The 13,361-nt window shown below is 41.2% G+C and overlaps 1 protein-coding gene across 2 annotated transcripts in view; it reads right to left on the bottom strand.

Moving 5' to 3' along the window:
- KHDRBS2 (KH RNA binding domain containing, signal transduction associated 2) overlaps positions 1–13,361 on the bottom strand; it is an 852,627-nt gene that overhangs the window by 258,491 nt on the left and 580,775 nt on the right. For both annotated transcript variants that reach the window (XM_030198996.1, XM_030198995.1), the window contains exon 5: positions 11,073–11,200. In XM_030198996.1, the coding sequence (XP_030054856.1) occupies positions 11,073–11,200 (128 nt within the window). The remainder of the gene's footprint in view (positions 1–11,072; positions 11,201–13,361) is intronic.

The raw sequence follows: 13,361 nt of genomic DNA on the forward strand, positions 1-13,361 counted from the left end.
CCCAGGCCCATCCCCCCCTACCTGTTACACTTGTGCTGGTAAATGGGAGCCCTCCAAACCGCCCACAAAATCCACTGTACCCACATTTAGGTGCCCCCCTTCATCCCTTAGGGCTATGATAATGGTGTAGATTTGTGGGATTTGGGGGGATTTGGGGGACTCAGCACACAAGGGAAGGGAGCTATGGACTTGGGAGGTATTTTAATGTTTTTTTTTTTACTTTTTACAAGTGCCCCCTAGGGTGCCCGGATGGTGTCCTGGCATGTGAGGGGCACCAGTGCACTACGAATCCTGGCTCCTCCCACGACCAAATGCCTTGGAGATGTTCATTTTTGAGCTGGACGGCTTCGGTTTCCATTATCGCCCAGCTCAAATCCGCCCAAATCCGATGCATTTGCCCGGCACCAACCATATTATCGAAACAAAAGATGGACGCCCATCTTTTTCGAAAATACGGTCTGTCCCGCCCCTTCGCGGACCCGTCCTCGGAGATAGTCGCCCATGGAGATGGGCGTCCGCGTTCAATTATGCCTCTCATTGTAATTTAGATAATAGTGGGGATGCCCTATTGAATTTTGAAGCTTTGCATATGAGTCTAGCAGCAGTATTTTAGAGTAGTTTGAAGTTTTTCTTGATGTGGGATTCCTTATTCCTTAAATAGACTGAGTTGCAGTAATCCAATTGTGAAATGACTAATGTTTATACAAGGGAACAGAAAGTAGAAAACGGGAAGAAAGATCTGATTTGTTCAGCTTCCATAAAGTTCTATATTTTTGCTTACTACATTGGAAGGAAATCAATAAATTTTGCTGAAAATTCAGAGTCATACAAATTGTGTGCTAAGCGCTATTCTATAAAGGGCTTGCTCCCTTTATAGAATAGTGTTTGGTGCAGAATCAGCACCTAACTGTTGGGTGCAACGTTAATGTCTGCTAAACGCAAATGTAAATGCTGGTGCCCAACTTAGGCATGCTTCAAGTTAATTCTGTAAATCTGCGTGTAACGTTTTGGAATGTCCCTGACACACCCCTGGCCATGCTCCCCTTTCAAATATGAAGATTGAAATAAGTGCACTTTATAGAATATTGTGCAGTGAGATATGTGTGCAAATATTTAAGACTGCCAACATCAATAATTGGTTGTGAGCACCCAATTATTGATATTTACAAGCACATTAGTCAATTTATTTGCACGGGTATCAGTGATGTGCACACAAAGTTAATGCAAACATTTGGGTACTATATATAGAATCTAGGGGATTGTGTTTTTCATTAATCTTATCATTCCTGAGCGTGAGAAATTTTTAAAAACTAATGCAGTTCAGGTAATTTAAACATTTATAAACTAGAGCTGTGATTCCTAACAATTTCCATAGAATTATTATTATTATTAGCATTTGTAGAGCGCTACCAGGTGCACGCAGCACTGAACACCTAACATAGAGAGACAGTGATATAGAGAGACAGTCCCTGCTCAATAGAGCTTACAATCTAAAAATAATACAGACAGACAAGACAATAAGGGGAGGAAAGTACTGGGTAAGAAGGAACAAGGGGGAGGCAAATGAGTAATGGCTAGGAGCCAAAAGCAGCAGTGAAAAGGTGGGTTTTCAGCATAGATTTCAAAACAGGTAGAGATGGAGCTAGACGTACAGGCTCAGGAAGTTTATTCCAAGCATAAGGAGCTGCGAGAGAAAAGGAACAAAGCCTGGAGTTAACAGTGGAGGAGAAGGGGGATGACAAGAGAGATTTGTCCAGCGAGCGGAGGTCACGGGGAGGAATGTAGGGAGAGATGAGAGTGGAGAGGTAATGGGGGGGGCAGCAGAATGGATGCATTTAAAGGTAAGTAATAGAAGTTTGAACTGTATACGGAAGCGGACAGGGAGCCAGTTAAGTGACTTGAGGAGTGGGCTAGTGTGGGTATAACGATTTTGGCGGAAAATAAGCCGTGCTGCAGAATTTTGGACAGACTGGAGAGGAGAGAGATGACTGAGCGGAAGACCAGTAAGAAGTAAATTGCAATAATCCAAGCGAGAGGTGACAAGGGTGTGGATAAGGGTTTTGGCAGCATATTCAGGAAGGAAGGGGCAAATTTTACTAATGTTGTAGATAAAGAAATGACAGGTTTTGGCGATCTGTTGAATATGTGCAGAGAAGGAGAGAGAGGAATCAAAGATGACACCAAGATTACGAGTCGAGGATACAGGGAGGATGTGAGAGCCATTAACAGAGATAGAGAATGGGGGAAGAGGGGAGGTGGGTTTAGGGGGGAAAATGAGAAGTTCAGTTTTAGTCATGTTTAGCTTCAGATGGCGAAGAGACATCCAAGCAGCAATGTAAAATAAACAGGATTAAATTTTGTCCTGGATTAAGGTTGAGATTTCAGGGATGGAGATGTAGATTTGAGAATCGTCCGCGTAAAAATGGTACTGAAAGCCGTGGGACGAAATCAGGGTACCAAGGGAAGAGGTATAGATGGAGAAGAGGAGGGGTCCAAGGACAGAACCCTGAGGCACACCAGCTGTAAGCGGGATAGAAGTTGAAGAGAGCTGGGTTTTTTTAATCTTGTTGCCATGAAAGACAAATAAATCATCAGCTTGTACCTTCAAAATGTCATTGATACACCACCCATGCCTTATCTAACCCCTCTCGTTAGGGTTTTTGTAAATGGGTCATGTGATCTACAGCAAGCATTTAAGGATGTTAGCACACCAAACTTGGTTGATGTTACAACACAAGCTGAATTGAGGGTGAGAGATTTTTAAATGCCTTCTTTTAAAATGATTATCTTATCACAGTTACCAGGTTGGTGCTTGCAAGTACACTCATTGATTTGGGTATGTACAGTCTGAACTTTTAAAGAGCTCCTATGTTACTTTTAACATACGTCCATGTTTGTATTTATTTGTTTAAAATGTATATATGTGAATCTTATTGAATGTATAAGTACCATATAATTGAGATGTTCCCACTGTTATCTGAGTTGACTAATGTTATGCTTATGATTTTACTAATAATGATTTTATTTATATTGCTTTTGTTTGTACAGTACTATTTCCCCTGAAGCAGACCTAGATAGGGTAAAACTTGGCCAAGTCAGGCACTTGTTTGAACTCCTCACGTGATGATACTATAATAAGTCTAGATTCTGGAATATTGTTGTCTTCTGGTTTGCTCTTCTTTTGCCAGTCTGGCATCTGCAAAACAGTTATCTTCCTGCTGTATAGGACCAAATCCCACTGTTCCACACTGTAAATGTTGAATTATGATGCTATGACCTCTTTCTGGATTTGATTCCTGTGCTAATTTATGTCTCATTATATTCTAATATCAAATTCAAAGCTATGTGTTCTCCTTTACAATCCTTACTCAGGCTTTAATCATTTTTTAATGAATCTTCTCTTACCAAATAACTATTTACCACAACCTTTACAGTCTCAAAATCGATAAATTGACTTACATATGAGCATCATTATTCATAGACTACAGCATCTTCAATAGAGTTGATACAATTCTAAATTCAGTGTTAATTTTGTGGATACCCAATGCTTTCTGGGGTCAGTTTTCAATGATGCAGTGGGCTTTAGGTGGCTATACAAGGGAATTGGAAGGCTACGTAGTTGGAGCCAACTAAAATTGATTTTCAGAGGGTGTTAACATGAGCAACTAACTTTGTATGATCGCTAGGTAATGCCATCTGAAAAAGAGAAGCTTGGGGTATCAGTAGGGTATTGAGAAATTTGCCAGCTAGCATTAATCTTCAAGGCCTACTAGTTCTACATATTAAGAGTTTAGGAACCTACAATTTAACCCGGTATTTCAGTATCTGTTGTTTTCTTTTTTTGGGGGGGGGGAGGGGGTAGTATTGCTGTTATAAGTCCTTAGTTGAGTTTCGGTAGATTCAGCTTCAATGGTTTTGGAATAATCTGAAGAAAAGGAAGCAGGACAACAACAGATAAAGCAGAGGAGAAAGTATTGTGTACAAAGGGGGAAAGGGAAATGGGACTTGATACCGCCTTTCTGTGGTACTTTGCAACTACATTCAAAGCGGTTTACATATATACAGGTACTTATTTTGTACCTGGGGCAATGGAGGGTTAAGTGACTTGCCCACAGTCACAAGAAGCTGCAGTGGGAATCGACCCCAGTTCCCCAGGATCAACGTCCGCTGCACTAACCACTAGGCTACTCCTCCAAAAAGAGAACAATTCTATAACAATGTGCCTATGTTCTATACAGAATAGCAGGCACCTATATTCCTTTATAGAATACTAGCATAATGGGATAAATAGACATGAGATCTTAGACCAGTCATAGATCTGATGTGTTTGTGGACCAGGTACCTGCATTGCTAACCAGGCATGTAAGACCACATAAATAGGAGTCATATAAGAACATAACATAAGAAAATAAGTGTTGCCATATTGGGACAGAACAAAGGTCCATCAAGCTTGATACTGTGCATAAGTACCTGGTACGATCCCAAAACAGTAAAACAGATTTTATACTGCTTATCCTACAAAATAAATAGTGGTTTTTTACAAGTCCATCTTAATAATGGCTTATGAACTTTTCTTTTAGGAAATTATCCAAACCTTTTTTTAAACCCTGCTAAGTGAACTGCTTTTACCACATTCTCTTGCAACAAATTCCAGAGTTTAATTACACATAGGGGGCGCCCTTTCACTAAAGGGTTGGCATGCGGCAATGGGCTTTCTATGCGCCGATTAAGAACTACCATCGGCAGTAGTTCCCACCTTCTGCGCACTCCATTTCTGGCACTACAAAAATATTTTCTATTTTTATAGCACTGGTGCTTACCGGTGGTAATCAGGTACTGCCACATGCTGCCTGGTTACCACCAAATTACGGCGGGAGCCCTTACTGCCACCTCAATGGGTGGTGATAAGTGCTTCCCCCAAAATGGCCACACTATAACTGGTTCACTTATCGTATGGCCATTTCTTGTTGAGAAAAAAAAGACAGCCTTTTACCTACTGCGGTTAAAGGGGGCCTCAGCATGCATCAAAAACATGCACTGATGTTAGTGCAGGCCTCCTTTTACCACAGCTTGGTAAAAGGATCCCTCTGTGAAGAAATATTTTCTCCGGTTTGTTTTAAATGTACTACTTATTAGCTTCATTGCACGCTCCCTAGGCCTATCATTTTTGGAAAGGGTAAACAAGCGATTCATATCTACCTATTCCACTCCAATCAGTATTTTATAGATCGTTGTCATATCTCCCCTCAGCCATCTCATCTCCAAGCAGAAGAGCCCTAGCCACTTTAGCCTTTCCTCATAGGGAAGTCATCCCAAGCCTTTTATAATTTTCTTCATCCTATTTTTGCCCAGTTAGCTGTGCGGGTTCCATTGTTGAATATTGGCCAGCACCTGCATAGCTATTGGACTGTGACCTAAAGCTGATCCCCTCCCCCCACAACAAGGTGCAATCCCTTATTCCACCCCCCTGACCAAAGCCAGTCTCCTGGCCCCCTAATCAAACCTGATACTCTCTCATGGGCCTCTGACCATTCAATTACTCCTTCTGACCCGTCTGTGACCAAGTCTGATAACCCTCTTGGCCCTCCCTCAGGTCTGAGCAGAGTTCCTCAGGCCTACCTTAACGAGTCTGGAATTCTAGAGGTTTCAGGGCAGGAGCAACTTTGTTTGCTCCTGTCCCTCACAGTTCCTAGTTGAAAATGGGTGCTACAGCCTCTAGCAGTAGTCTTGTAGTACTGCCACTAGGGGTCAGCCTCTTATGGAGTACCGCAAGACTACTGTTAGAGATTGCAGCTACTACTACTATTTAGAATTTCTATAGCGCTAAAGGCATATGCAGCGCTGCACAAACATAGAAGAAAGACAGTCCCTGCTCAAAGAGCTTACAATCAGACAAAAAATAAAGTAAGCAAATCAAATCAATTAATGTGTACAGGAAGGAGGAGAGGAGGGTAGGTGGAGGTGAGTGGTTACGAGTCAAAAGCAATGTTAAAGAGGTGGGCGTTCAGTCTAGATTTAAAGGTGGCCAAGGATGGGGCAAGACGTAGGGGCTCAGGAAGTTTATTCCAGACCTAGGGTGCAGCGAGACAGAAGGCGCGAAGTCTGGAGTTGGCAGTAGTGGAGAAGGGAACAGATAAGAAGGATTTATCCATGGAGCGGAGTGCACGAGAAGGGGTGTAGGGAAGGACGTGTGTGGAGAGATACTGGGGAGCAGCAGAGTGAGTACATTTATAGGTTAGTAGAAGAAGTTTGAACAGGATGCGAAAACAGATAGGGAGCCATTTACAATCAAGAACTACAAGAGGCAGAAGCGAGCGAGGTTTACTCGTGCCCTGATGACTGCTAGACCACCAGGCTTGTTAAGGAAGGCCCGGGGGGGGGGGGGGGGGGAGGTTGCTTAGACTTGGGGGAGCCAGGAAGAAGAATCCGTTTATTCAGGCGGGGTGGAATAAGGGATCACACTTTGTTGCAGGGGAGGGGGTCAGGATGGAGGAGGGGATCAGCTTCAGGATGCAAACTGATAGTTCAGCAGGGGCCAGCCAACATACAGAGCTGGCACCCACACGGCTAACTGGGCAAAGATAGGACTCCTATTTATGTAATCTTACATGCCATGTTAGCTATGCAGGCACTGGCACTAAATATTGCCAATATCTGCATAACTCCTGGCTCCTCACACCTTCTCTGCCTCAGGATTCCGCCTCTCCTGCCCAGTTTTGACTTGGCCGGTTAGTGACAATATCCAGCTGTATTGTCCAGTTAAGTGAGTGCAATTTAAATGGGCAGGAGCCTCCGTTGCCTGCTTAAATAGCTTTGAATATCTGAACCTATACTTTGATTATTTGTGCAAATGCATAATTCCTTAATTTATAGAGTTACACAACAAACTTCGGCCATGAAGGCATAAAATATAAGCAAGAACTTGACTCAGTGGGAGCTAGGACAGTCTTAATTAACAAATTCCCTTTTCCCATTTTGTATCTATAGTGAAAGCAAACTTAGGGGGTCTTTTACTAGAGAACAACACATGTTATCTGTTGCAAGGCCCATAGGAATAAAAATTTATCCTGTGGCAGATAACATGAGGTAATCTTTAGTAAAATACTAATATAGTGCTTATATCCCGCATGTACCCATATCAGTTCAATGCGGTTAACAAACTATCAAAACCCAGGCATATCTGGGGAAAGGAACACCACATAGAATGAATCAATAAAATTCAATCACTACTTCTGATACAAAACCTCTGAAACAGCCAAGGTTTTAAATGTTTCCTGAAGAGCAAATAATCATCAGTTGTTCTAATATTCTCAAGAAGTACATTCCACATGTTTGTGGCTTGAAAAGAAAAAAGGTAGGCACAAAAATTTGCTTATATCACAGTCCTTTACCCCCCTGGGAAATGTAATAACTTTTGATTTTTTAAAAAATTGTAATGTACCTTTAAGAGATGACCAAATCATGAGTTTTAGTGTTTTCCCATATAGAATCTTAAACACTAAAGTACAGATTTTAAAAAATATTTGTATCTAGGTAACCATAAGCTTTGATATTCAAAGGTGTTATCAAATTTCCTAGCAAAATATACCAATCTCAAGGCCATATTCTGCAATGTTTGTAATTTTCTTAATAACAAAACAGAACACTCACATAAAACGTATTATAATAACCCAGCTGACACAGGATTAGAGCCTGCACCACCACTTTAAATTGTTCAAAATCCAAGCAACTCCTTATCCTTCTTGGGTGCGCTTAGAAAATGGGGCCATACGTGATTTGTGCAAGCATGTTTTGAACTGTGGACTTCTCTCATATAATTTCATAATTTCCTTACATAAACTAAGGTGCCCTTTTACGAAAGGGTTGACGCATGGTAACCCGGAACTACCACTGGCCCAATGCGGCTGTCGGTGGTTTTTCTGGCTCAATTGTGCATCTTTTCTGGTGCGGTGCTAACCCTGGGGTAATCAGGCAGCACCGCATGCTGTCCGATTACCGCCAGGTTACCGCAACCTCAGTGGGTGGCAGTAAGTGTTCCCCGCCACATGGCCAGGCAGTAAGAGTAATCTTACCATATAGCCATTTTGGGGAGCAGGTTTACCCGCTATGGTAAAAAATGCCCTGGCGTGTGGCAAAAGCGGCCCCTGCCGCTACCTCAGGGTCCTTTTTACTGCAGCCTGGTAAAAGGACCCCTAAGTTCACTAATGTGTTTAAATTTGCAAATCATTTACTCTTGAAAATATTTTCTTCAAATTCTAATTTGCAAATTAATTTCAGAGTACAGTTCATTGTTCTCTGCACATCGCAAATGGACACAGTCACAGCCATAAACTGAGTATCTGGTAATATTTAATATGAGTTAAACACAGTTTTCACTTCTATACTCTTAATTATGCTGTATAATTTCACATCTTCTAGGAAGCATACACAGAAATATTAAAAAGTTTGTTTTATTATTTACTTTCTAATATGAATCTCTTTTTTGATCTTGCATTACTGAATATTAACTTTTGATTGCATTCAAATGGGATTGCTCACTGTAGGTACAAATGTATAAAGCATGTATTTTTCACTAACTTCTGCATACGTGATCTACTCTACATTAGAACACCACTGTAAGACAGCTCAATTACCTATAGCTGACTGATACAGTATAGCTTTAAAAACTATCCACTGATCTATGCTAAGCAGTTCATATGGGAATTAGCATACTAACAGCAGGGTGGCTTGATGGTGCAGGTACATACAAAAAGGAGGCTGAATACCCCACTTTTGGGGGATTTGGATATTCTCATAGGGAAAGTGTTCCTCTTTTCTGCTGGCTTGATAGTGCACATCATTTCCTAAATTTTTACTACGCTGTGGTAAAAGGAGGCCTGCGCTAGCATCAGTGCGTGTTTTTGATACGTGCTGAGGTCCCTTATTATCACAAGAGGTAAAAGGCTGTCTTTTTAGTTGGAAAAAAATAGCCATGTGGCAAGTGAACCACTTGCCGCACGGCCATTTCGTGGAGAGCTCTTACCGTCACCCATTGAGGTGCCGTAAGGGCTCCCATGCTAACCCAGAAATGGTGCATGCTGGTGGTGGAAACTACCGCTGGTCTCCTGTGGTAGCCCGGCAGTAGTTCCAGATTGGCATGTGGCAAGCCTGTTGCCGTGTAGCAACCCTTTAGTAAAAGGGCACCTTACTGCCTAACATGAACTGGCATGGTAAGAGCTGTGCTTTACAGTTGCTACAGAGGTAATAAAGGAACGTCTATATTTAGACATCTTAAAGATGCCTATTTAAATGGAGTCTATTTTATAAAGAAAAGTAGGTGCCTATTTTCCTTTATAGAATATAAGTGTAATCAGGTATATTCTTATGCATGCAGTTAGGTGCCAAAGAACTGGTGTACATAATCTTGCCTAGATTGAGGAGATACATGCATAACTTAAAGGGCTGAATTCTGTGCCAAAAAACAAAACAAAAAACAATTTATAGAATCATGCTTAGCGCCAATTCCCATGCATAACTTTAGGCACCAGACTTATAGCTGCTGAAACCTGGTGTATGGCAGCCAAGTTGCATTGAGGCTGTATTCTGTAATTTCATGTGCAACTTTTAAGAATGCCACTGACACACCCATAGTCGCTCCATTTTGTTCAGTGCTTTGTGTATTAAGTGGACTAGATATTTTGACCTATAATTGAATTTTCACTATCCTGCTTATAATTGAACGAGAAAAACGCCCAAGTTCCGACCTAAATCGGGAGATGGACGTTTATCTCACAAAAACGAATAACGCGATATAATTGAAAGCCGAACTTGGACGTTTTCAACTGCACTCCATCGCGGAAGCGTACAAAGTTGATGGGGGCGTGTTGGAGGCGTGGTGAAGGCGGGACTGGGGCATGGTTATCACCCGAACAGAGATGGGCGCCTTTCGCCAATAATGGAAAACAAGTATGTGTTTGTAGCTAGAATTTAGGGCACTTTTCCTGGACCCTGTTTTTTCACGAATAAGGCCCCAAAAAGTGCCCTAAATGACCAGATTACCACCAGAGGGAATCGGGGATGACCTCCCCTGACTCCCCCAGTGGTCATTACCCCCCTCCCACCACAAAAAAAAATGATGTTTCACAACTTTTTATTTTCACCATCAAATGTCATACCCACCTCCCTGGCAGCAGTATGCAGGTCCCTGGAGCAGTTGTTAGGGGGTGCAGTGGACTTCAGGCAGGTGGACCCAGGACCATCCCCCCCTACCTGTTACAATTGTGCTGCTTAATGCTTATTAGTCGTCCAACCCCAAACCCACTGTACCCACATGTAGGTGACCCCCTTCACCCCTTAGGGCTATAGTAATGGTGTAGACTTGTGGGCAGTGGGTTTTGAGGGGGATTTGGGGGGCTCAACACACAAGGGAAAGGTGCTATGCACCTGGGAGCTGTTTTACCTTTTTTTTTTTTTAACATGCCCCCTAGGGTGCCCGGTTGGTGTCCTGGCATGTGAGGGGGACCAGTGCACTATGAATCCTGGCCCCTCCCACGAACAAATGCCTTGGATTTATTCATTTTTGAGCTGGGCGCTTTCATTTTCCATTATTGCTAAAAAACAAAAACGCCCAGCTCACAAATTGTCGAATAAAACATGGACATCTATTTTTTTTCGAAAATACGGTTTGGTCCGCCCCTTCATGGACCTGTTCTCGGAGATAAACGCCTATGGAGATAGACATTTTTGTTCGATTATGCCCCTCCATGAGACCTTTTTATGTAGCTTGATAAATTTGAAACATGTTAAGGTCCATGCGAGATCTGAGGTCTTTTTCCTCCAAAAAAATATTTTAAAAATTAGTGTTATTTTTCAGAAAAAATGTGGTTTGATTTGTGAATCTATCCCATCATGTGTTCACATACATACATATGTAAGGGCCGATTTGGTGCGCACTACCAGTGTGGTAGCCCTACAGCAGCTTAGTAATAAGGCACCTTAATTCTTAAAATGACCTCTCATTTTCTCTAGATGTAATGAGGCAAAATTTTGAATACACTAATAGGACTTAAACAAAGTTCTGTCTGAGCACTTACCTTGCTGGAGCCGCAGGAGCTATTCGAATTCCTCTCCCTCGAATGCCTCTGCCACGAGTTGAATCATCAGACCCATTTAGATAAGACAATTCTCTCAATTGCTCCTGACGAATTTCATCATTATAGTCCTTTAAAATAAAAAAAAGACACACAAGTTAATATGACTATATTTTAAACATAATATTAATGTGAGTGGAGACAAATCTATAATTCTCATCCCTCCTTCCCAGCCCAATTGACTCATCCTTATCCTGACCCTGACCTCAGCAACTTTTCCTTTCCCTCAACTCTGTAGGTATACATGGAAAAAAACAAAACATAATTTTATTTCATTGTTTTATTTCATATAAAATTTATTTTCACTTCATTTAGATTTATTTCAGGTTTTGTTTATTAGAATAAACATCTAGGGCCTCTTTTACTATTCCAGTCTAGCGATTCCTAGTGTGGGCAAATGCACTGTGACCCATTCATTTTGAATGGGCTGCATCATATTTGCTGCGCAGGAATTGCTAACGCAGTTTAGCAAAAGAAGCCCCAAATGAAGAAGAAAAAAAATCCAAAATAGAAATGAAAGGCCCTCCCCTACTGAAAATACTCCAATACCATAATTTCAAAAAATGTAACTCTCTGGGCCTTTCCCTTTGGTATACACCCTCTCCAAGATGCTGCTTCATCATCTCATCGTCAACCAAAATTTATATTCCATCCTATCTCAAGATTGCAACAAAATAAGTTAACAAATAACTGTTTAGAATTACATCCACTAAATAGATTAATTGAAAAATTAAAGGGCTCATTATCAAAACAGAAAAACATCCAAAATATGTCAAAAAGTGGTTATGGACCTTTTTTTTGCCAAAATGTGCAAACTGCTATTTTTGAAACCCATTTTAAGACTTTTTCTATGCAGTTTGTCTGCAGTACATGCAAATCACAAGGAGGCATGGTGGGAAGGGATTTGGGTGTTCCCAGAACTTTAACTTTTTCTCCCATAATGGAACAAAGCAAAAATGTCCAGGGCTAAAGTTAGATGTTTTAGTCTAGACCTGTTTCAATCACAAATAAGTGACCAAAAGATGCCCTATATGACTAATTAACTACTGGAAGAATTAAGACGGCCCTTCTTACTCCACCAGTAGTCACTGACCCCCTCCTAGCCCCCAAATATGTGAAAGAAAGAGTACGTACCAGCTTCTTATGGCCAGTCCTATTAGAACAGCAAGCTACTACTACTACTATTTATCATTTCTATAGCGCTACAAGGCATACGCAGCGCTGTACAACATACACAAAAAGAGACAGTCCCTGCTCAAAGAGCTTACAGTACAATCTAGATAAGACAGATAAACAAACAAAACAATTAAGGGTAAGGGAATAAATAGGAGAAGTTAAAGGACAGGGCAAGTGAATAGTGGTTAGGAGTCAAAAGCAGTGGTAAAGAGGTGGGCTTTAAGTTTGGACTTGAAAACGGCCAAAGACTAGGCTAGACGCAAGCTGGCCCCTGGAATATCCTAGTAGTTGGTGCAGTGCACTGTAGAGAACAGACCCAGGTCCATATCCCACTCTAACTGTTGCACTTGTGATGGAAAGTGTGAGCCCTCCAAAACCCACCAAAAACCTACTGTACCCATATATAGGGGACACCTACAGACATTAAGGTTTAATGTACTGGTGTACAGTAGATTTTTGGTGGGTTTTGGAGGGCTCCCCATACAAAATAAGAGAATGATGGTGAAATGTGTACCTGGGACATTTTATGTGAAGTCCACTGCAGTGCCCTCTAGGGTGCTGCACTGCTTTGTTGGAATGCTGTGTGGCCAGTCTTCTAAGAATACTGGACCCATATGTCCCAGTGTCTTGTTTAAGTGCGTTTTTCCCTTGGTCACAAAAGAAAAATGTACTGAGCACAAAATGTTTACAGATGTCTAGGAAATGGCCATTTTTGAAACAAAAAGACATTTTTCTGTTTCAAAAATTGCTATATTCCCCACTTGATTTTTTGACTTTTTCAGCAAAACATCCAAATCAGATTTAGACATCATATCAAAAATACCCCTCCATATCTCATAAATATTACTAAAAACAATAATGACAGTAAAACAATAAAACAAGTTACAATCATAACTTGTATACTGAAGAAAGTAGATATGTTTTCAGAGACTTACGAAACAATAAGTAGGAAGAAATAGATCTAATAGAATTTGGAAAATAATTCTATATTATAACAGACTGATATTGATATGAAAGTTCTAACTTTGAGCCATCTCAATCATTCTAGCCATAGGA

The sequence above is a fragment of the Microcaecilia unicolor genome, chromosome 3 (assembly GCF_901765095.1).
Source record: "Microcaecilia unicolor chromosome 3, aMicUni1.1, whole genome shotgun sequence".
In the NCBI taxonomy this organism is placed as follows: domain Eukaryota; kingdom Metazoa; phylum Chordata; class Amphibia; order Gymnophiona; family Siphonopidae; genus Microcaecilia; species Microcaecilia unicolor.